Source organism: Muscardinus avellanarius (assembly GCF_963383645.1).
Source record: "Muscardinus avellanarius genome assembly, chromosome: 10".
In the NCBI taxonomy this organism is placed as follows: domain Eukaryota; kingdom Metazoa; phylum Chordata; class Mammalia; order Rodentia; family Gliridae; genus Muscardinus; species Muscardinus avellanarius.
The window spans coordinates 57,426,455-57,451,123 of NC_137796.1; the positions used below are offsets into that span (position 1 = coordinate 57,426,455).

Here is a 24,669-nt window from a genome sequence, read left to right on the forward strand (position 1 = left end):
ACAGGAAGTGGAACCCTGGAAGCCAGAAGCGGAGACATTGCAAGACTCCAGACATCGCGGGACAGACTCCAGATGCCGCGACGCTCCTGATGTCGCGAGAGGACTGGCATTCCCATGCCGCTAGCCCCACCCCAAGACCTGGCTGCGTAAATACCCTCGCTTCCTCTGCGTCATGACTCTGCCTACCATGACTCTGCCGTCCAGTTTTTGGTCACTTCCCCCATGGTCGGCAGACCTTGCCTAAAGGTGCCAGTTTAATTCAAGAGGCCTCGCCTCACACAAAAACTTGGCTGGTTTTTGCCTCCTTTGCGACCCCCAACTCAATATCAGTGTTACAACACTGAGCTCCCCCAGCCCCACTGCTGTTCTAAGGGACATTTCCATCACTAGTGAAGCTGCACACCTTTTCCTGCGTTCTGATCACTTGAGGATGACGATGTCTTATGTGAATTGCTTATTCATATACTTTGCCCACTAATATTGGGTTGTCTTTCTTTTTCTCTTTGTTTTTCAAGAGCTCTTTTTTTGTGGTACTGGGGTGTGAACCCAGGACATTCTACCTCTGAGCTACATATCCAGCCCTTTTTGTTTTTAGTTTTTTTTTCTTTCTTTTTTTTTATTGGTGCACTGTATTCATACATCATAGTAGGATACATACTTTTGTAGACATACATGCACACTTTTCCCAGTCAGCCCCCACCCAATCCCCACCCCATTCTCTCCCTATCCCTCCCTCCCATGCTTGGCTTAGTAGTTGACATCTAGTATTATGGCAATTTATCTAAAATTAAAAATGATAATCTCACATAACAGTTTCATTTGTCTGATAACAAGCTTTTGATGACTTAAAGATAACATTTCAATATTTCTTTTTGCTTTCTTTCTTACCAGAGAATATTTTTTTTCTATTTTTTAGGTGAAACTATCATATATTTATGTATTTATTTTTCAGAAAAAAATCTATCCTAATATGGAATATGGAGTTTTTAGTTTTGAAGCAGGGTCTCACTGTCATAGAGCAGGGTTGATTTCTCAATTTAGGATGCCTCTGATATCTCTGAATCCCTAAAGAGGCCACCAGAAATGCCATGAGAGAAAGACTGACTCCTCAACTCAGGATTTGCAGGATCCTTGGCTTATATGATGGAAAAGCATTTCAGTACCCTCTAGTCAGAGACATAAATAGAGGCTTATTTAGGAAAGTAAGATATATTCATTCAAAGGAGAATGCTGGCTGTCTCTGAATGATAGGTAATTTTGGGAGTGCACAGCTTTTTTTTTTTTTTTTCCCTTTTGTAGAACTGGGATGGAACTCAGGGATATTCTACTTCCAAGCTACATCCCCAGTCTCATTTTTATTCTTTTTTTTTTTTTTTTGAAACAGGGTCTCGCTGAGCTGCAGAGGGCTGAGGTTGGCCGTGAACCTTCAACTCTCCTGTCTCAGCCTCCCAAGTACTGGGATTACAAGTGTGGGCCACCACACTTACAGAGCTCTTTTTTAAAGGAAACTTTGTATCCTCGTGGTTCAAGGCCAGGCTGAAACACAGAAAAAAAAAATAGTATATTGACTATTATGTTTCTCTATTATAACTTGCTCACTGTAAGGATTATATTGCTATCACTACTTATCTCCTTCCTATTCTTACATATTTGGCAGAGCCGTCTGTAAACCAAGAGTTCTTTATTCTTTAGGAGTAAATTTGTTGTTATGCCCAGACCTTTCTCCCAGAGAGACCACCAAGGAGCCGAATCTGTATGCAATAGCAGGAGAGCCTTTTTTCAAGTGTAAGCTGTGCGCCTGACATAAACCAAAACAGCGGTTCTGAACAGGAGCCCAGAGCACACTTTAGCCTCTATTTTTATACCTTTTTAGACAAAGAGCCTCTGTTGATTGGGCAATTCTCATGACCTTTACTGTGATTGGCTTAGAGGACTTTTAGGTTTAGCTGTTTACTGGGGATTGGTCACTGTTTTTCCTGGACAGCTGTCCTTGCACAAGGGTCTATATTTGTACGTGTTTTCCTTAACTTCCCTGAATGTTACTACAACCTAGCCCTCAGAATGTCAGCTTGATCTTGGTCGGGGGTGGGGGTCTCTTAGGCCAGAACGTCCTGTTTTCCAGTTGATGCTGCAAGGACATCCTGGTTTTCAGTTAATGCCCAGTTCCCTCAGCATTCATTTTGCTTAACTATTTAATTGCCATCTCATTGTCATATCCTTTAAAGAAATAAGACTCCAAGAGAATGTAGTACAAATAGATCTTTATTTAAAAATTTTTAAATTTGAACAGAACTCGTAGATTCTTCAGAAATTTTAGAATAACTTTCAGCAAATGGAAATTCTTTTAATGGGGTCTGGTGGTCCTGGATCTGCAAAATCTCAAGAGGGACAAATTTAGTTTTATAGCATCTTAGAAGAACTCGTTGGAGAGATGTTTTGAGCATCAGCACCGTATCTTACTTTTTGTGAGCCTAAAAATAGAAGCACCATTATAAATTATAACCTAGAATACAAGGTGGAGCCAAAGTCATACCTAGTTAAATTATGTGCAGTATTTTAATGGCTCCATAAGTCTGGCTTTTCCTTTTCATCCCATAATATCACACTTGTTTCTGTTATGCTCCATTGATGGGTGCTCAAGACCAAGGAGGTAGCTATATTGGGCCAGCATCATTTTTTAAAAATTATTCTATTGCTAAGGTCAATCAAGACTTCTCAGGGTTACTTTTAAGGTCTTTGTGCGGAACCTCTTGGCTCCCTTTATCATATGACATCTGCCAGGATGGGTCATGGTATTGCTCTCGCATGGCTTCCCCTGAAGCGTTGGGGACATTCTTTCTCCAATGACCCTCCTTTCTGCAGAACATGCGCTGGTGGCTTCTAGTCTCTGGGGTCTTCGCAATCCCCCTGATTGCGACTCACCAGAGTTGCAGGATCCTTAGAAGAGTCTCATCGTTCCCTGGATTTCTATTGATCATACAGGGCAAGAGCCAAAATGTTGGCTGTTTTTCCTTTATTGGCCCTTTTATTTCCTGATTTTTCTCCATTCTTGATCATCCAGAAGGTCAGTTTTACCAATCCTTTTCTTTTTTTTTTTTTGAGAACTGGGGATTGAACCCAGAAGCATTCTATCTCTAAGCTACACCCCAGCTCTATTTTTTATTCTTTTAATTTAATTTAATTTTTTTTGTGTGGTACTGGGGATGGAACCCAGAAGCTTTCTACCTCTGAGATACACCCCAGCCCTATTTTTTATTCTTTTTATTTTGAAACATAGTCTCACTAAGTTGTGAAGGGCCTCACTAGGTTGCTGAGGCTGTCTGCAAACCGCTATCCTATGGTCTTAGCCTCCCAAATGCTGGGATTACAAGCGTGCACCACCACATCTGGCTAAATTTTACATTTTAGAAGATACTTGGTAAACAAATATATCTAACCTACAAAGAATCCAGTAATAACATCACAGTTATACAGAAGTGTATATATATATATATATATATATATATATATATATATATATACGTAGTGTATAAACATATACACTTAGTTTTACATTTTGAGTGAATTTTAGAATCCATAGCTTAGTAAAATAACATTTACAGTCTCTTTAGTCTAACAGCAATCACAAAAATTAAAGAATAAGCCAGTGGCGCGAAGAATAAAGTGGTGACGCATGCTTGTGATCCCAGCATTCTGGAGGCTGAGACCAAAGGATTGCAGTTTGCAGACAGCCTCAGCTACTTAGTGAGGCCCTTCACAACTTAGTGAGACTATGTTTCAAAATAAAGAATAAAAAATAGGACAGGGATGTAGCTAGGAGGTCGAATGCCCCTGGGTTCCATCCCCAGACCCACATACACACACATAAAGAATAGCTTTAGACCTATTATAAATTCAGAAAACTGTTATCAGAAATAAACTTATCTGAAGTACAATTGTATCTCATTTATATAATAACAAAACATCTATTTAATCAAAGAAAATATGTAAACTAGGTTTTAATTGGCAAAAGATTTTTAATGAAATGATATTAAACATATAGATGACAGATGTTTAAATAACTTCATTAACCATTTTATATGCATATGGCATAAGAGATCACTTACTGGTTACCTTACATGTATACAAAACCCATATATCAACTGGGCCTGGTGGCACACACTTGTAATCCCAGTACTTGGGAGGCTGAGACAGGAGGGTTGTGGTTTGCAGACAGCCTCAGCTACTTAGTGAGGTCCTCAGCAACTTAGTAAGACCCTTTTCAAAATAAAGAATAAAATAGGACTAGGGTTGTATCTCAGAGGTAGAATGCCCGTGGGGGGAATATTTTATATATACATATATTTTATATATACATATATGCATATTTTATATACATATATATACACAATATTTTTTATATATACATATACATATAATCTTTAACTTTTTAAACTTTAACAAAACATTTAGATAAACAGCATATTTAGCCCTCACATGTATACACAATTATAATCACAGACATATAATAATCCAAAGTAATATTTGTTTATTGAGCCTGAGTTATAAAGTGATCATTTAACAGGCTGTAAACTACACAGACACTTAAACCATGACTCTGTTAAGATTTAAGATTCGTAAGTAATCAGCTGGATGTGGTGGCGCACGCTTGTAATCCCAGCATTTGGGAGGCTGAGACAGGAGGATCGCTGTTTGTGGAAAGCCTCAGCTACTTAGTGAGGACCTCTGCAACTTAGTGAGACCCTGTTTCAAAATAAAGAATGGAAAATAGGTCTGGGAGTACAGCCCGGAGGTAGAAGGTCTTCAAGAAACCCCAGTACCACCAAAAAAAAAAAAAAAAAAAAAAGCAAAGTTGTTGTTCTCTAGGATAGTTTTTTTTTTTTTAATTTACAGAGAGCAGATTGATAACTTAAGAAAACCCAACTGAAGCCTGGTGGCACATGCTTATAATCCCAGTACTTGGGAGGCTGAGACAGGAGGATCACAGGTTCGTGGCCAGCCTCAGCTACTTAGTGAGGTTGTCCACAACTTAGTGAGACCCTGTTTCAAAGTAAAGAATAAAAAATAGGGTTGGGGTGTAGCTCGGAGGTAGAATGCTTCTGGGAGGTTAAATCCACAGTACTTAAAAAAAAATAGGCCTGGGGGTATAGCTTGGATATATGACGTCCCTGGGTTCAATCCTAGTACCAAATAAAAAATGAATAAAAATAGAAAACCCAGTTGAAGCTGAGTGTGATGGCACACACCCGATATTGCAGCAGAGCAGGTCCAAAGGGTAACTTCCAGAGGAAATACAGGCACGCCCAAGGCCCAGGGCTTGGAGAATATGCCTTCTCGTGGAATCTTCTTTTGCTTTCTTTTTTGAAGTTTCCATCTATATCCATATGACAAGCATGGGGAGATAGGGCGGTCCAGGGAGATGCGATGGGAGTCTCTAAGATCTCATCCGCCGGCGCCTGTCATCCCAATACTGAGACAGAAGCCTGAGACGGGAGGATCACAGATTTGAGAACAGTCTCAACAACGTAGCAAGACTCTCAGGAACCCAGTGATGAGATAGGGTGGGAAAAATAAAACAATAGGCAGAAAGGAGACAGAACAGAGAAAGAAAGAGAGACTGTAGTTTTAAATCTAGACACTCCATTATCTCATCCTTACGCTGAAGGTCTGTCTAATAAATATTAAGACACTATATGTCCAGTGAATTGTGCATAGATGTTCTGTGTTTAGGCTGATCAAGGAAGTCTAGAGAAAGATACTGTTCAAGGCCCGTGATATCAGTAAAGTCCAGGTGCTATCTATGAACTAGATGATGTCAGCCTGAAGATTCTAAGAGCCAGACCCCCACCACCTGCTCTCTGCTCGAGCAGAGGAGTCCAAACAGTAGGCTGAGATCCAGCCTCTCAAGCTTTCCGTTTACACAGTCTCCTGTAAAAGAAAAATGATGCCTTATTAGTGAAATACCCAAGTCAACGGCAGCAGAGTATAGAGTTAAGAACCTGGGTTTGGTCAGGCGTGGTGGCGCACGCTTGTAATCCCTGTGCTTGGGAGGCGGAGACAGGAGGATCACGCAGGTTTGAAACCAGCCTTGCTGGCTTAAGAGACCCTGTTTCCAAATAAAAATATAAAATAGGTCTGGGAGTGTAGCCCGGAGGTAGAAGGTTTTCCAGGAACTCCAGTACCACAAAAAAAAAAAAAAAAAAAAAAAAAAAAGAACCTGAGTTTGGCATTGGGTGTGGGTCTGAATCCCCACTCCTTTCTGAGCCATGTGGCTTGGACATGACCTGACCCCTCTGCTGAAACGAACTTGGTCAGTCCTGGGGGGCAATAAAACTGAGTCCATTTGAGACCGAAATCCTCAGAAAGATGGACAAGGGCTTAGGTTGCAGTCCTGCAGCCACTTATCTGCCGCGATTTTTTTCCTTTTATGAAATAAACTCCTTTAAGTTCCTGTTCACGGCGCTAAAGGTGGAGATTCCTCTCTGGGAAAAAAATCTGAAAAAATAATTAACATGGACACCCGCCTTCTGTATGACTGACAAAGTTTTAATTTCCATCACCAGTATTTATACCCTATACCCCGTGTAAGCACCAAAGGACAATAGTGAGGCATTAAGTGTAAACAAGATAAACAGGATAAAAGAAGATCCATGGCATCACAGTTTAAGATTCATCTGGGACTAGGTGATTGAAGTCACTCCCCTTGGCCTTTGTCATTGGAATCAGGTTTCTGTCCTCACAGGTGAGCCCTAGGGGGCAAGGTCTGGAGTCCGGAAAGGCATCCGGAACAGGCAGGCATCTGTAAAGGTGGGGGTTCACACCCAAAGTCCGTTTTGGGGAAATTCAGTCTTCTAGGATCTCCTTTGATTCTTCCAGAGTCCTTTTGTCTCTAGGGCTTAGTCCAGGCCCTCCTTTATCAAGATCCATGGGCTGCATTGCAGATTTGTCTGGTCCTGTCTGCTCTACCATCCCCTATGAGGCAATACTTATATTACAGTTAGTAAAACAGGGCAAAAACATTATAACACAGGTGATTGGATTTCTATAATTGTTCTTTAATGCATGATTTTGGGGCAGATTTTTGAGTTTTTTACTGTCCTGCTGCTGAGTCCTAATGATAGGCTTGTTAAGGCCAGATAAGAGCTTATTAGCATCTCTTAAGAGGAAAAACAAATGGCCCAGGTTCCAGAGACAGTTTTACATCTCTTTGGGAAATGGGGCAAGAGGTGGTTTGCAGCTTTCCCTGCTGGCAGAGAGGTGCTGGGAGCTAATCTTTAGATCAAAGGACCGGCCTGGGGGGGGGGGAATTTTGCAGCCCCTGAATTCTGGTTGCCCTTTACTAGAAAATTTATCTTTCATGGACTCAATTTCTTCCACAGTCCTAATTCTTGGGATCCTGTTTTACATCATTGGAGCTTTTTAGTGTAGAAATCTAAGAGCAGGGAGTATTTCTGCCAGAGATGACGCCTCCTTCCTCGGGGCGTGGCCTCCTTGGACCTTGCTGATTGATACAAACGTTTTTCACGCTCGTATATGCCGAGGGGGAGGGGCGGTGGTGCAGATACCAGCTACAGCCACGCCCTCTCGGCATCTGCATGCTAATTATTCATGCAGTCCATAGACAAAATCTCAACGTGAGAAATAAGCCCCGAGAGAAGGTGTGGTCGCTGGCCAAAAGTATTCTCCACTCTTAGATATTCTTTCATAACTATTATTCTTTTAGTAATGATTCTTTTAACTCTCCACATGAATTGCTCTGGTGGTGTAAGATCAGGACTGTGAGAGAAACTGAGTCCATGGAAAATAAACTTTCTGGTAAACGTCCTCAGCTTTGTTCAAATGGTAATAGATGCAGTGGCAGCATTCCAGTCAATAATTACAAATGCAGAACTCCACCCTATCTTTGACCTTCATTAGCCAAGGGCTGAAAGGAATCCTGACCTTTGCACCTAGTAATAGTGATGCCTGGAGATATAGCGACACCACCTGGTTAATAAGCATATCATTTGAGGAAAAGTGCTCAGCTGCTAGAGAAGTATATTTGACAACTAAATCTAAAAAAACTTCATGTTATTTCTTGGTGTTTACCTGCTAAACTGTGTTATGAGTTTGCTTAAGCTTTCAGACAGCAGATTGTATTGCAGAAAAAACCCAGCAGACATTCATCGAAATAAAGCTGGAATCTCGGACTTCGTCCCCCATTCAGCTCAAGGAGGTTGCTAGATAGAGAAGGACATTGGACTAAGCCCTAGGAATAAAAGTTCCGAAAGGGTTAAAGAAAACTCTTAAAAACCGGACTCCTCAAGTGATTTTGGGTGTGACTTTTGTTCTTCTGGAATTAGCCCACTAAAAGCCTCTGCAGCTGCAAGGCCAAAGGGGCTGAATCGGAGCACAAGACCCACCTGGGATAATGGGACTGATTTCAATCACAAAGACCTGTGATATCACAGGCCTTACTTTTGTCTTGTTCAGGGTTGGTAATCTGCATGTGTATATCTCTATTGTACCTTGGGTGTTTTGCACTTTTTTACTAGAGAATCACTGGGAGAGGGGAATATATAAAAATCTTGTGTCTATAATAAAGTGTTTGATTGCACAAGAAGCATTGATCCATGTCAGGTTCTTTCCAGAAGCGCCGCTAATAGGATTATTTCCTAGAAGGGAAAGAATCGCTGCAGATAAGAATCTGCAGTACTTCATTCTATCCTTCCCCATCTTTCCTGAGATCCTCGACCGCGAGTGGACTCGCGCCCCATTTGGACTGAGTTGGTTTGCGGCACGGTGGCACCCCTTACTGAGTCTCTTTCCTGCCTCTGCATCTTGAGGATAAAAACCCTCATTTCATTTGGATTTGATGAACGGCTGGGTGCAGGGTCCCACACAGTCATCCATGAAACATTTACTGAGCACCTGCTGTGTGCCCAGCACTGCCCTAGGCATCAGGCACACATTCAACAGTACACAAAACAGAAGGAAACTGAGCATGGTGGCGCACGCTTATAATCGCAGTGGCTGACCAGCCTCAGCTATTTAGTGAGGCCCTCTGAAACTTAGTGAGACCCTCTTTCAAACGAAAAAAATAAAATCAGGCTGAAGGTGTATCTCGGAGGTAAAATGTCCCCGGGGTTCCATCTTCAGTACCACAAAAACAAAACACAAAACAAAACAAAACCCCACAACAACCCAGATATGGTGGCACACGCTTGCGATCCCAGCATTCGGGAGGCTGAGACAGGAGGATCACAGTTCTTGGCCAGCCTCAGCTACTTTGCAACTCAGTGAGATCCTGTTTCAAAACAATGAATAAAAAAATAGAGCTGGGGGTGTAGCTCAGAGGTAGAATGCCCCTGGGTTCCAGCTCCAGTAAAAAAAAAGAATAAAGATAAAACCCCACAGCGCACGCGCGCGCACACACACACACACACACACACACACACACACACACACACACACCACACATACACACGGAGATCCTTGCCCTTGTAAAGCTGACATGCGGGGAAGGCAGAGAAGCTTCAGATAAACAGGGGAGCAGAGAGTGTGCCAGTCTGCGGTGAAGGCTTGGAGAGCTATACACCAGGGCTGTGGGCTCAGAACTCCTGGGGTGCACTGGGGCGGGGGGGAATGCCCCGCTCAGGGTGGGCTCTCTGAGGAGGCACCACCTCCACACAAACTTGAGTGAGGGGAGAGAGGAAACCATGTTGGTGTCTTTGGAAGAATGGGGTGGAAAGAAAGCCAGGTGCAAAGGCCCTGGGTTAGGGCTGTACCCCAAGTGTTTATAGACCAGTGGGGAGGCCATTGTGGCTGAAGTGGAGAAAGTGGGGCATGGGGGTGAGGGCAGGGAGCAGTGGGGTGTTGGGGGCTCCCACAGGAACTATGGCTTTTCTTCTGAGTGACACAGGAGCTATGGAGGACGTGTGAGCAGAGGAAGCACAGAAGGTGACCGAGGTGTTCACAGGAGGCCAGGAGCAGGGAGAGAGGCAGTGGCCATGACGGCCCAGGCGGGAGGTGGCGTCGGTGCTGGTGGGGCCAGTGAGAGGCTTCAGATTCTGGAGAGAACTGAGGTCAGGCCCAGGAGACGCTGCTGCACCAGCCCAGCTGGTCTTTTCGTGAAGTCAAGTCCTGCCGAGGCTCCTTAAAAAGATGTTTGCTTCCAGATCTAGGAGTGGTGGTACCCACCTGTAATCCCAGCTACTCCGGAGCCTATGCTAGTAGAATTGCCAGTTGAAGGCTAACCTGGGCAAGTTAGGCAGACCCTGTTTCAAAAACAAAACAAAAGGCTGGCGTGGAACCTCAGTGATAGAGCGCTTGCCTCGCGTTTGCAAGTCCTGGGTTCAAACCCCATTATCGGAAAAAGATAGCAGCGCTAAAAAAGCTGGGAGTGGTGGCACGCTTCTGTAATCCCAGTGCTTGAGAGACTGGGGTGAGGCAGGGGATCACAGGTTCAAGGCCAGACTTAGCAACTTAGTGAGACTCTAAGCAATTTAGGGAGATCTGTTTCAAAATGAGAAATAGCCAGGTGTGGTGGCGCACCCTTGCAATTTCAGTGCTTAAGAGACTGAGAAAGGAGGATTGAAGGTTTGCGGCCAGCCTCAGCTACTTAGTGAGGCTCTCTGAAACTCAGTGAGACCCTGTTTCAAAGTAAAGAACAAGCCGGGCGTGGTGGCGCATATTTGTAATCCCAGCATTCAGGAGGCTGAGACCAGAGGATTGTGGTTCGCAGACAGCCTCAGCTACTTAGTGAGGCCCTCTGCAACTTAGTGAGACCCTGTTTTAAAATAAAGAATAAAAAAATAGGGCAGAGGGTGTACCTCGGAGGTTGAATGCCCCTGGGTTCCATCCTCAGACCCACACACACAAAAAAAAGAATAAAATATAGGGCTGGGGGTTGTAACTCGGAGGTAGAATGTCCCTGGGTTCAACCCCCAGTTCCACCATAATAATAATTATTATAACACATAATAATTATAATTATTAGATAATAAATATATTATAATAGTTATATTATAATATATAATAAAATAAATGTTAAAATATATGAAATAAAATATATAATAATCATTATTATAGTAAAAAAATAAAATAGGTCTGGAGGTGTAGCTTGGAGATAGAATGCCCCCTGGATTTAATCTCCAGTACTGCAAAAATAAATGAACAAATAAATATTTTTTTAAAAAGGGCTGGGGTGTGGCTTAGAGGTATAATGTCCTGGGTTTGATACCCAGTACCACAAAAAAGAGAAAAAGAAAAAGAAAAAGAAGGACTCTTTTCTTCGTCTCGTCTAGAGCCTCCAATGGCCTGGGCACACCGCTGAGACTCCAGCGAAGACCTGAATCCAGCCAGGACTGGCTCCATCCTGGGCAAACGGCTTGCTGCCTCTGGCCTCTGTTTCCCCGTTTAGACAGCAGGGCTCTCTCTCCCCCCAACATTTGTCTTCCATGGGCTGACCCAAGACGAACAAAGGATGCATGTATTGGTCCAGGACCTTCAAAGATGAGACAGTGGGACCCTGAGCAGTTATAAACTCAGTTGGAAGCTGGAACACGGCTCACTGTGCCAACCTCTCTCTAGGCTGGCTGCCAGTGCCACTTGGGCAAGGTCCTTGACGGGAGGCTGGGCTATTCTCCTCTGTTAGATGAATTCGGTTCTTATTTCAGACCCCCCCCCATAAGCTAAGTCTCCTGAAAGGCCCTGGTCTGACCAGTTAAGCTACCATCCCCCTCTGACTGCACCTGGTCACTTACCTGGGAGACCTGCCGCCTCCTGGTGCCCTTGGCCAATCAGTGAAAGGGACATTCCCCGCTGACCCCAAGCCAATTACCTGGCCGCACGACCCCCTCCCATGGGACTCTAGCCAATTAGTTCAAAGGGCATTTCTCCTAGCCTATGAGCCCCCAATCTGTAACCCCAAGCCCCTATATAACCCTGATCCCAGCACATGCTCCCTCTCTTCCCGGATTCTTCTTTCTCTCTCCCCCTCTGTCTGTCTGTCTGTCTGTCTCTCTCTCTCTCTTTCTCTCTCTCTCTTCCTTTCATACTGGCCCCTCCAATAAATCTCTTGGCTACAAGGTGGTCTCTGGTGTGATCACACTTTGTCCTTTCACCCTCCCCCTCAGGCTGTGTGGGCACTGTGAGGTCTGACTGGGAGGCGTGGGCAGAGGAGGTCGAGGACAAAGGACTTCTGGGAAGGCTGGAAAATGCCTCTCTCCCCTGCCTCCAGCCCCATAAATTTACCTGTCCTGGGCCGCAGTTAAACTACCAACTGGAGAAATATATGACATCTCACCCTCCCTCCCACCCAATGCCCCATATAAAGCCTTTAGTTTGTAAGGAAGGGGGTTCCTGACTCTCGTAGATCCCCCCTCCCCTTCCCCGTCAGTCATCCTCCCAGGCTCCACTCCAGTTAAAGAGCCTGCTCTGGTCTGTAGAGCTGTGTTTTTCTTTATTCCTATATTTTCTAACAGGCTGAGCCTGCAGCAGGCAGGACACACCAGCCGGCTGTCTCTGAGCAGCTCTGGGCTCCTTGAAGGCTGTTCTCTGTGACTGCGGTCCCTTGAGGAAGAAGCCTTCCTGGGGTCTTTGAGGAGCCCCAGTACAGCGTCTAGTTGAGGGTCCTTCTCTTAGGGGAGGGGGTGGATGGCTGTGACTCAGCTTTGATCATCCCTGGAGGTCTGGCTGGTCCCACTTCCAATCTCCCAGGTCCCACATACACACCAGTGTTCATTGTGCCGGACCCGGTGATGAGGCTTTTCTCTGTGAAGAGATCACATGGGGAAGCTGCAGGCCAGGGTGGCTTTGAGTGGGACAAGCCAAGTTAATTTCTCGCTCCATCCATGTTGGTTCTATGACCTAAGTTCTTTGCCCTTCTGACCTACACAATTTCCTTATAGGTGTGTGGTGTCCCCCTGAGGTATGCTATGAAGATTAAGTGGACACCATTTTGAGGTGTGCAAAAGAGTAGGCAGGGGCTTTAGGCTGTGATTAATAAAAATGCTGAAAGAAGCCGGGCGTGGTGGCGCACGCTTGTAATCCCAGCCTCAGCAACTTAGTGAGTCCCTTTGCAACTCACTGAGACCCTGATTCAAAAACTAAAAAGACTAAAAAGTAGGGCTAGGGGTGTAGCTCAGAGGTAGAATGCTCCTAGGTTCCATCTCCGGTACTGCCAAAAAAAAAAAAATTTCTTGGGAAGCTGAGGCAGGCAGATCGCAGGTATGATTCTTAGTAACTTATCAAGACCCTCTTTCAAAATAAAAATAAAATAGAGTTGGAGGTGCAGCTCAGAAGTAGAACACCGCTGGGTTCAGTCCCCAGCGCCATACACACAAGGATGAAAAAGATGGAGACTCGGGATATGGTCCAGTAAGCGATGATACTCACAGGCACTGAGAATGGTCCAGCCCCTCACAAGGGTGTAGCTACTAATAGCCCTTCCTCACTGGGGGCCATGTGGGTGAAATTTCAATTGAAAGTGTTAGGGACTTGTATAATGGCACCTGTGGAGGCTGAGAGCCACAAAGGCCAGAATCTCTGGCCTGAGAGGCCCTGTGATTTACCCACATCAAGTTGCCTCTGTGAACTTCATTGTTTTATTTATTTATTTATTTATTTTGGTGGTACTGGGGGTAGAACCCAGAGGCTTTCTACCTCCGGATTATACTCCCAGACCTATTTTTTTTTTTTTTTTTTTGGTGGTACTGGGGTTCCTGGAAGCCCATCTACCTCCGGGCTACACTCCCAGACCTATTTTTTCTTTATATTTTGAAACAGGGTCTCGTAAGCCAGCGCGGCTGGCTTCGAACCGGCGCGATCCTCCTGTCTCCGCCTCCCAAGCGCAGGGATTACAAGCGTGCGCCACCACGCCCGGCATCCCAGACCTATTTTATACTTTATTTGGAAACAGGGTCTCACTAAGTTGCTGAGAGCCTCACTAAGCAGCTGAGGCTGGCTTTGAACCTGCGCGATCCTCCTGTCTCAGCCTCCCAAGCACGGGGATTACAAGCGTGCACCACCACGCCCGGCAACTTCATTGTTTTAAACTATGGGATGGAAGTCATGGGTGGTGGCACACGCTTGTAATTTCAGTACTTGGGAGACTGAGACAGGAGGATCAAAGTTTCGAGGCCCTCTGCAATTTGTGATGTTTTGTTTCAAAGTAAAAAATAAAAAAGGCTGGGGGTGTAGCTTGGAGGTAGAATGCTCCTGGGTTTAATCTCCAGTACCAACCAACCAACAAAAAACCCAAACAAACAAAACCCAACCAGCCAACCTACCAACCAACCAAACAAACAAAAGACTATGGGATGACCAGGCATGGTAGAACACACCTGTACTCAGGAGGATCACAAGTTTGAAGCCTGCCTCAGCAACTTAGTGAGACCCTGTTTCCAAATAAAAAATAAAATTGTGGACAGAGTTTTCTGTCCGCCTTCTTTTTGTGTGTGTGTGTGGTACTTGGGGAGGAACCCAGGGGCTTTTCTACCTCTGGGTTATACTCCCAGACCTATTTTCTATTTTATTTGGAAACAGGGTCTCACTAAGTTGCTGAGAGCCTCACTAAGTAGCTGAGGCTGGCTTCAAACCTATGAGATCCTCCTGTCTCAGCCTCCCAAGCGCTGGGATTACAAGCGTGCGCCACCACGCCCGGCCCTTCTGTCTGACTTCTTCCCTGCTGCACCCCCAGCTCCTAGAACAGTCAGCAGGACTCAGGAAACCAGCAGCCAATGGTTCTCAGGCAGCCAGGCTGCTGCAGGGAGACCACAGACTCACTGCTCAGGGCGGGGTCTGAGATGTGGCATGTTCTGGGGAAGACCCGCTTCCCTGTTCTGAGTTGCAGACTGCTGTCTCCGTACTGTTTTCCCCAGGGTGGAAAGAAAGCAAGAGAGCAAGAAAGCTCCCTATTCCCTCTCCTTTTTATGGGGTGCTAGGGATTGAACTCCTACCTATGAACTACGCCCCCGGTCATTTTTGTTTTGAAATAGAGAATTGATAAGTTGCTGAGGGTGGCCTTGAACCTACAGCCCTCCTGTTTCAGCCTCTCAAGTATTGGGATTACAGGTGTGTGCCACTGCACCCGGTTTTATGGTCCCTTTTATAAGGTCACTAATCTCAGTGAGGGGGCATAATTACCTCCAAAGGCCCCACTCCTAATACTGTCACCTGGAGGGTCAGGATTTTGCCATCGGGACTTGGTGGGGGGGGAGGGGCACTGACTGCAGCAGTGTGTGAGGACACGCATCCCTCCCTCCCGGGGGCCGCAGTGAACTTCACAGCGCACGGTCACCGGACCTGCTGAGGATCTGGGTTTACTGAGTGCTTACTCTGTGCAGGTGCCATCCTGAGCACTTGCCGGTGCTCGGCTTTTTGGTCCTCACGACAGAGAGGAGACTGATTTATCACAGTCTGCAGGCAGGAATACTGAACCCCACAGGGGTCACTTAACTGTCCTGTTGAACCATAGCTGGGACACCGAAGATGGCCCAGGCAAGTGGACAGCCTCTCCCTCAGCACCACAGACCCTCCAGACAGGCAAAACCATCACCGTCTCCACCATGGGACTAATCCCCCTCCAGAGAGGAGGGAAATGGGCGTCCACACAGCATGTGGGGAGGGCGGACTTCAAACCACACAGTCTGGCTGCAGAACGGCCCCATGCCTTCTCGGGGCAGATAATCTGTGACCATCTGTGGCAGGATTGAGACCCGAGCAGAGGCACGAAGATGAGGTGGATGGGTGAGTCCGAGACCTCTTCCCCCAATGCTGAGCTGCGCCGTGGGTCCTAAGGAATGGTTTAGTTTTCAGAGCCTCATCTGGAACCCCCTTCGTGCACACTTTCTCCATTTCGAGCCACCCCAACTTCCTTTTATGCCTCAAATCACTGACTTCTCTCATGCTGTTCCCCCTGTCTAGCCCCTGTATCTTCCAGGTCTCGGGGCTGAGGCCCCCTCCTCCAGAAAGTCCTCCTTCCTGCCCTCTCTGGGCCATCACTGTCTGGGGTGGACTGGGAGCCTCTGTGAGGACAGGCTGGAGCTGTTTTGGTGGCTTCTGTGTCTCCAAGACCGCCAGGTGCATTTGTGAAATGAATGAATGAACAGACAGGTTAATGGCAGTTCCCTCTCCCATCTGGTTATAATAAGGCTTGATCCAGAGGCTCCTGAAGGAAAACAGCAGGTTTTACTCATAGAGAATTAAAACAAAAAGAACAAAAACAAAAATCAAGCTAGGTGTGGTGGTACATGCCCGTGACCCCAGTATTTGGGAGGCAGAGAGGAGGATTTCGGGTTCGAAGCCACCCTTGGCAACTTAGCAAGACTCTTGGCAACTTAGTGAGACCCTGTTTCCAAATAATGTGGCTCAGAGGTTGAACGTCTGTGGGCTTAATCCACAGTAGCGCACGCGCACCCCCTCCCCACACAGTTTTATTGTGGTACTACTGGGGATTGAACCCAGGGGCATTCTACCTCCGAGCTATTCCCCCAACCCTATTTTTTATTGTTTATTTTGAAACCGGGTCTCACTGAGTTGCAGAGGACCTCACTAAGTAGCTGAGGCTGTCCGCGAACTGTGAACCTCCAGTCTCAGCCTCCCAAATGCTGGGATTACAAGCGTGCACCACCACGCCCGGCTTTTTTTTTTTTTTTTTTTTTTTTTGGGTCTGGGGATGAAACCCAGGGGTATTCGACCTCCAAGCTACATCCCCTGCCCAGTGTTTTATTCTTTATTTTGAAACAGGGTCTTACTATGTTACAGAGGGCCTCACTATGTAGCTAAGGCTGTCCATGAACTGCGATCCTCAGGTCTCAGCCTCCCGAATGCTAGGATTACAAGCGTGTGCCACCACACCCGGCTTTTTTTTTTTTTTTTTTTTTTTTTTTTAGTAGTACTGGGGGTAGAACCCAGAGGCTTTCTACCTCCGGGCTATACTCCAAGACCTATTTTATATTTTATTTGGAAACAGGGTCTCACTAAGTTGCTGGGACCCTCACTAAGTAGCTGAGGCTGGCTTTGAACCTGCACGATCCTCCTGTCTCAGCCTCCAAAGCGCAGGGATTACAAGCGTGCGTGACCACATCTGGCTTAGCAGTCCTCTTGTATTGAACCTTTACTATATTCTCCAGGTCTCTGCTCAGATGTCCTCTCCTCCAGGAAGCCCTCCCTGTGCCCTCCCCTGGGATTCTCCCAGCCCTGGCTCCTGCACTCCCAGCCTGTCTGACTCCAGGGCCTTTATGATCAAGATCCTTATCACAAGCTTATCAGCTCAGTTAATATTGATAGGCTGTTCACAGAGACCTTGGCACCCAGCCCGGTTTTAGGAAGCTCAGGATAACTAATCATTATTACTGTTATTGTTGTCATTGCTGTTGACTATAATAATTGTGATTCCTAGACCTCAGGGATCCTAGAATTCCCGGTTGCCTGCTGGGTAGGAAAAAAAAATAAGCTCGGGAGGAGAGTGGGGGCAAGGCCGAAGTTCTTTCCCTGCCCCGTGCCCTGAGCACCTGTCATTACAGGGCAAAGAGGGAAGAGAAGGGAGCTAGCGGCTTCACTTGGAGCACAGACGCACAGACCGGATCGTGGCTGTGTACGGGAGCCGGGAGACAGAGGGCCTGCACAGCCAGGCCAGACGCCAGGACCTATGGGGACTCCTGGCTTAGGAAGCCACCCGTGGGCAATAATCCTGCTCTCAGGTGAGGGCCCGGCTTCCTTCAGAGAGGCGTGGGTGAGTGGCTGGAGAGGGCTGTGCATGTCTATTTGTCAGTAAGGGTGTGTGTGTGTGTGTGTGTCCAGAAAGAGATAGATAAATTGGGAGGCTGATACAGGAGGATTGCAGGTTTAAGGCCAGCCTCAGCAACTTAGTGATCCTTCCCCAGTAACTTAGACCCTGTCTCAATTTTTTTTTTTTTAGTAGTACTGGGGGTGGAACCCAGAGGCTTTATATTTCTGGGCTATACTCCCAGACCTATTTTATATTTTATTTGGAAACAGGGTCTCACTAAATTGCGGAGAGCTTCACTAAGTAGCTGAGGCTGGCTTCGAACCTGTGTGATCCTCCTGTCTCAGCCTCCCAAGTGCGGATATTACAAGCATGCGCCACCATGCCTAGCTCTGTCTCAAGTTTTTAAAACTGGAAAAAAAAAAAAAAAAGGGCTAGGATTGCCGTGAATGGTGGTGCACACTTGTAATCCCCGCGCTTGGGAGTTTGAGACAGGAGGATCACGCAGGTTCGAAACCAGCCTCAGCTTCTTAGTGAGGCTCTCAGCAACTTAGTGAAACCCTGTTTTCTAATAAAATATAAAATAGGTCTGGGAGTATAGCCCAGATGTAGAAAGCCCCTGGGTTCCACCCCTAGTACTACTAAAAAATTAAAAAAAAAAGGGGGGGGCTAGGATTGTAGCTCAGAGGTAGAATGCCCCAGGGTTCAATAGAGAGAGAGAAAGAGAGAGAGAAAGAGAGAGTAGAGAGAGACAGAGAAAAAACGCTAGAAAGAAAGAAACCAAAATATATATTGAAAGAGAACTATAAGGAGAGAGAGAAGTACACAAGAGGTAGAGAAAAAGAATGAAAATAACAGTAGATACTGGACCAGGGCCACTCAGGGAGAGATGGATAAGAGAGGGAGGTGGAGGATGAAGAGACAGAGAAGGAGCCGGGCCTGGCAGCCCACACCTGTAATCCCATTGCTTGGGAGGCTGAGACAGGTTCAAGGCCCGTCTCAACAAGTAGTAAGACCCTGCTTTCAAATAAAAAATTAACAGGGTTGGGGGGATAGCTTGGAGGTAGAATGCCTCTGGGTTCAACCTCCAGTACCACCCCGCCCCCAAAAATGACAGAGAGAAAACTGTAAGTCACACAGAGAGAAGAACGACAACAAAAACCTCAGAGAGGGAGAGAGAGAGAGAGAGAGAGAGAGAGAGAGAGAGAGAGAGACAGACAGACAGACAGACAGACAGACAGACAGACAGAGGCAGGGCAAGAACTGGAGCACAGCAAACAGACAGGAGGGACAGGAAGGAGGAGGGTGCACTGACCTCGGGCTGTGTCCACGCACCAGGACAGGGGTAGATGTTAAATTCACCCTTAAGGACATCTGAAGCCAGACATGGTGGTGTACGCCTGTAATCTAGTACCAGGGAGGTTAAGGCAGGAGGTTCACAGGTGTGAGGCCAGCCTCAGGAACTTAGTGAGGCCCTCAGCAACTATCAAAACCCTGTTCCAAAATTTAAAAAGTGGGAGTGGGAAAAGAGCTTGCAGGTAGAATGTCCCTGGGTTCAAGCCCCAGTAGCCTCCCCAAAATTTGGCCTGGCACGATGGCAGACTTCTGTGACCAAGAACTCACTCTGTGAATACTTGGGAGGCTGAGGCAGGAGGATTGTATGTTTGAGGACAGCTGCAGCAACCTAGCGACAACTGTGTTTCAAATTAAAAAATAAAATAGGGCTGGGGGTGTAGCTTGGAGGTAGAATGCCCCTGGGTTGAATCCCCAGTAAAACACACACACACACACACACACACACACACACACACACACACACCACACACACACACACCTGAGGCAAAAGGAAGAAACAAGAATTTTTTTTTTTTTTTGCGGGTCTGGGGATTGAACCCAGGAGCATTTGACCTACAAGCTACACCCCCTGCCCTATTTTTTATTCTTTATTTTGAAACAGGGTCTCACTGAGTTGCAAAGAGCCTCACTAAGTAGCTGAGGCTGTCTGCAAACCGTGACCCTCCGGTCTCAGCCTCCCGAATGCTGGGATTACAAGCGTGAGCCACCAAGCTCGGCTGAGAACATTTTGATTAAAACACACACACACACACACACACACACACACACACATTTTGAAGGTGAAGAAAGGATTTTGCAATGTGCCACTGGCCAGACCCTGCTGTGGGACTCTGAGCCCACTCCTCTCTCTCTGAGCTCCAGCTCCCTGGCTGTCTGAAAGGCTGCATGGGCTCAGGTTCTCCTGGGTCCTCCGTGGCCACAAGCGGGCCTGACAGCTTCTGCGGGTTTCTCTGCAAGGTTTGCCTCCTCCTATGGGACAGAAGCCAGGACCTTTGAAGCAGGAAGACAAAGGAAAGCCCTCTTGTCTCAGTCAGGGGTGAGGGGCAGGGCCGTTCACTTATGGTTTTGTGAGGGTGGAAAGATTGTCGCTCTCACTTTACAAATGGAAAAACCGAGACACAGACGGACCATCCTTCAGTTGCCCAAATAGGTGGCCAAGCTGGGATCGAAACCCAGATAGTTGCTCTGAGACTGTGACCCTAACCTTTAACGGCAATGGAGGCCGAGGAATACGGATACCACCGCCGCCATCAGAAGAAACGGAGGTGCAGAGAGAGCCAGCCCTGGCCCGGGATTATGGCACCAGGAAACACCAGGGTTCAGATCTGACCCTAAACATCTCAGGCGCCCACGCCCTACATCACAAAGGGCAGGAAATGGGAACAGCGCTGGGGCCAAATTGTTTGTGTTTTCGTTTGGTAGTACTAGGAATTGAACCCAGAGGCATTCCACCTCCAAGCTACTTCCCCAGCCATATGTGTGTGTGTGTGTGTGTGTGTGTGTGTGTGTGTGTGTGTGTGTATGTATATGTGTGTGTGTGTGTGTGTGTGTGTGTGTGTGTATATATATATATATATATATATATATATATATATATATACATTTTGGAACAGGGTTTCACTAGTTGTTAAGGGTCTTGCTAAATCACTAAGTTGCTGAGGATGGCCTTGAACCTGTGTTCCTCCTATCTCAGCCTCCCAAGTACTGGGGTTCAGGTGTGTGCCACCAATTCTGGCCAATTTTGGGGGGGTGCTAGGGATTAAACCCATGGGTATTCTACCTCTAAGCTATTCCCCCAGGCTTATTTGTTTGTTTGTTTGTTTGTTTATTTATATTTCAGAACAGAGCTTTGCTAGTTGCTGAGGCTGGCTTCAAATCTGTGATCCTCCTGTCTCGGCCTCTCAAGTACTGGGTTACAGGTGCATGCCCCCATGCCTCTCTTAAATTGTTTTTTTTTTTTTTTAAGGGCTGGAGAGGGACCTGGTGGTACCCTCCTTTTGGCCTCATGGAAAGATGAGGGGCATCAAGGTCAGCTGCATGGGAGCTCGGGTGCTGGAGTTGGGTCCACACCCATAGTCTCTTCCAGCCTGTGCCAGTGTAAAATGACCCACAAGGAAAACTAGGAACTGCCAGATCTTGTTCCCTTTTTCTCCCATCCCACGCAAGGGAAAGTCCTGAGAGCAAGCCCAGGGAAGTGACAAAGGCCAATCTCCTATCAGAGGTAAAAAGGAGAAATTCCCATTTATGGTAGTGGGGTGGGGTTGACTGTACCCATCCCTGGCTTACAGGAGGAATTAGCTGGTGTGTTGACATCATGGTCTTTTTTTTCTTTTCCCAGTACTGAGAATTAAGCCCAGGGGTGTTCTATTTCCAAGCGACACCTTTTATTTTATTTCTTTTTCAATTTTGATATAGGGTCTAAGTTGCTGACGGTCTTGCTAAGATGCTGAGGCTGGCCTTGAACCTGCAATCCTCCTGTCTTGGCCGCCCAAGTACTGAGATTACAGGCTTGGACGCAGGGTGAAATCATGACCGTTAGGGCCTGGGAGACCAGGCTCCCATTCCGCTTTCTGCCACTTAATCCATGGTCTTAGCGAGCGACTTTGCCTCTCTGAGCACTCATTTTCCTCTGTGTGGAGTGAGAATGACTCTATCATGTACCTCTATTGAAGATGGTTGAAGAAGGCACAGTGACCACTGGGGGACCCCGTTAAGGCTTTCTGACACTTATGACCACCCCCACCACAACCCTAGGGTGTGGGTGATGTTTTGTCTGTTTCACAGCTGAAGAAAATGAGTCTCAGAGAAGACACAGACCTGCGGCAAGTCACGCAGTTAGGAAGCGGCGGGCAGGGCAAGCTTCTAGGGATGGGTGCTACACCCCTGACCGCAGACCTCCTTCTGCTTCTGCACACCACAGCTGGCCACCTCCTCCTCCCCTCTGCTCCCCCCTCCAAACGTCTCTTCTTTCCCTTCCAGCCTTACTCCTGACTGCGCGGAGCCCTCCAGCGGCAGCCCAGCTCACCCCCAGCGCCAAGGAGCTTATCACCACCCAAAGTGAGAAGGATGTCATTCTCTGTTTGGGACCCCCCTGGGCACTCCCCCAGTCATGGCAGATGCAGAGGTGTGGGCACAGAGAACAGAGCTTTCACTCTGATCTCTGAGGTCACCCATCTGGGCCCCTCACCCCACGTCTCAGAGGGTGAATCTCAGAGGCAATAGCTGCCTAGTCCAGGCAGCTGTGTTGGGGCAAAGTGGTAGGCTGTGGCCATAGTGCTGTGGGAGGAGAAGGCTGATTAGGGGGAGAGCCAGGGAGCCAGGCGTGGTGGCTCATGCCTGTGATGCCAGAACTGGGGAGGCAGAGATAGGAGGATGGCAGCTTCACAGCCAGCCTCAGCAACTTAATGAGACCCTGTTTCAAAATAGCAGATAAAGTAGGGTTGGGGGTATAGCTCGAAGGTAGAATGCCTCTGAGTTTACCTTCATGCATTGTTGGTAGGATTGCAAATTAGTATAGCTGCTCTGGAGAATAGTTTAGAGGCTCCTCAAAAGCCTGCAAATGGGACCACCATATGACCCACCCTTGGGGATCTTCCCAAAGGAATCGGAGCCAGAAGATTAGAATATTCTGTGAATGAGAAATATCGCAGAATATAAAAATCAGATGCTTCCCCTAATCAGCAAAAACTAGGAGGAAAGGGGCAACAGGAAGTGGTCGAGCTATAGAAAGGGCCCTATAGTGAAGCAATTAAGGTGACTAATCAGAGGGTATGGAATAGGGGAGGATGGAGCCTCTTTAAAACGCAAGAGGTACATAAACAAATGTATCAAAGTTAATCACCAAACAAGCATGGGATTGAGGGAGGGGGAGGGAATGGGATGGGGGCTGGATGAGGGCTAATTGGATGATGTGCGCTTGTGTATCCTCTCAAGTCTTGCACTCCAATGTGATACATGATTACAATGCACCAATTAAAAAAATAAAAAAACAAAAAGAATATTCTGTGAATAACACCACAATTCACAATAGCCAGACTATAGAACCAGCCTCGGTGTCCTTCCCCTGATGGATGGGTTATGAAGCTATGGTATGTCCACACGATGGAGTTTTACTCTGCTGTAAAGGACAAAATCATGTCGTTGGCGGGAAAGTGATTCCAACTGGAGAGTATTATGCTGAGCAAGATTAGCCAGTTCCAGAAAGTGACGGGCCCTGTGTTTTCACTCATATGTGGAAGCTGGAGAGAAATCGGGGAAGAAGTAGACTGGTGGGAGGTGAGAGAGGAGCCTGATTGAAGGAAATAGTTCAAATAATGTTGTGTTCATATATGAAGTTATTATTATTATTATTATTATTATTATTATTATTATTTTGGTGGAACTAGGGATGGAACCCAGGGCATTCTACCTCCAAGCTATGCCCCCAACCCTATTTTTTATTCTTTATTTTTGAAACAGGGTCTCACTGGGTTGCAAAGGGCCTCGCTAAGTAGCCGAGGCTGTCCGCGAATCGCGATCTTCCAGTGATCGGCCTTCTAAATGCTGGGATCACAAGTGTGCGCCGCCACGCCCGGCTTGAAGTTATCAGTACCAATTTTACCATCATGTACAGGGAAGAGGAGGAGGGACCGGGTGGGGTCTGGAGGGACACACCCAAGTGCTGTGTGCACGTCTGTTTCCGTTGTACGCAACTTCGTTATGATGTTTAAATACAGCACTTCAATCAATCAGTACAGCTGGGAGAAGAGCTCAGAGATCAAAGGCCCCCGGGTTGAATCCCCAGTACAAAAAAAAAAAAAAAAAAAAGGAAGAAAAAGAGAAAAAGAAAAAGAAAAAGAAAGAAAGAAGTGGGTCAGGGGCCCTTGCTGGCCTCTTTGTATGAGCTTGATTCTCTTTGCAGTGAATATTGATTGACCCCCTTGTGTCCCAGAGCCTCTGCTATCCTTGCAGAGCTCTTTCGGGGGTTGGAGAGGCAGTGTAAATATTACCAGGGCAAGCGGCAGGGCCAGCATCTGAGCCTAGACAGTCTGGCTCCAGTGTCTTCCGCCCGTTCTAAAACGGTCCCGTCTCTCTGGATCCTTCTGTGTCTATGTCTTGTTGTTTTTCTGTTAACATCTCTACCTCTGTCTCTCCCTCTTGATTTCTCCTTCTGCAGATTCACTGGCCAAGCCCACCATTTCAGTGAGCCAGAGCACTGTGACCGAGCAGTGGGAGATGGTCACCTTCTACTGTGACACCACAGATGTCAACGTTAGCATCCACTGGGTCTTGAACAACCTCCCCTTCGTGTTCAACGAGCGCATGCAGCCGTCCGCAGATGGCAAGACCTTCACCTTCCTCGTTGTCCAGCGCGAGGATGCGGGGGCTTACCAATGTGAAGCCTGGAGCGCCCTTGGGGTCCAGAGCAGTGATGCCATCTTCCTGGCTGTGAACTGTGAGTCCATTTCCAACCTCAGCCCATCACAGGCACTCCCCTGGACCCTTATTTTGTCTCACAGCTTTAAATTCCATCCAAAGCTGGGCACGGTGGCACACGCTGGTAACCCCAGTAGATGGAAGGTGGAGATAGGAGGGTTGCAGGTTTGAGGCCAGCCTCTGCAATT

At 46.8% G+C, this 24,669-nt stretch overlaps 1 protein-coding gene across 1 annotated transcript in view; it reads left to right on the forward strand.

Moving 5' to 3' along the window:
• Positions 1 to 24,669, forward strand: part of CEACAM20 (CEA cell adhesion molecule 20) — a gene marked incomplete at both ends in the record, with an annotated part of 51,170 nt that overhangs the window by 17,858 nt on the left and 8,643 nt on the right. The window contains 4 exons of the mRNA XM_080703626.1: positions 21,821 to 21,938; positions 22,046 to 22,123; positions 24,017 to 24,091; positions 24,222 to 24,500. Of these exons, the coding sequence (XP_080559752.1) occupies positions 21,821 to 21,938; positions 22,046 to 22,123; positions 24,017 to 24,091; positions 24,222 to 24,500 (550 nt within the window). The remainder of the gene's footprint in view (positions 1 to 21,820; positions 21,939 to 22,045; positions 22,124 to 24,016; positions 24,092 to 24,221; positions 24,501 to 24,669) is intronic.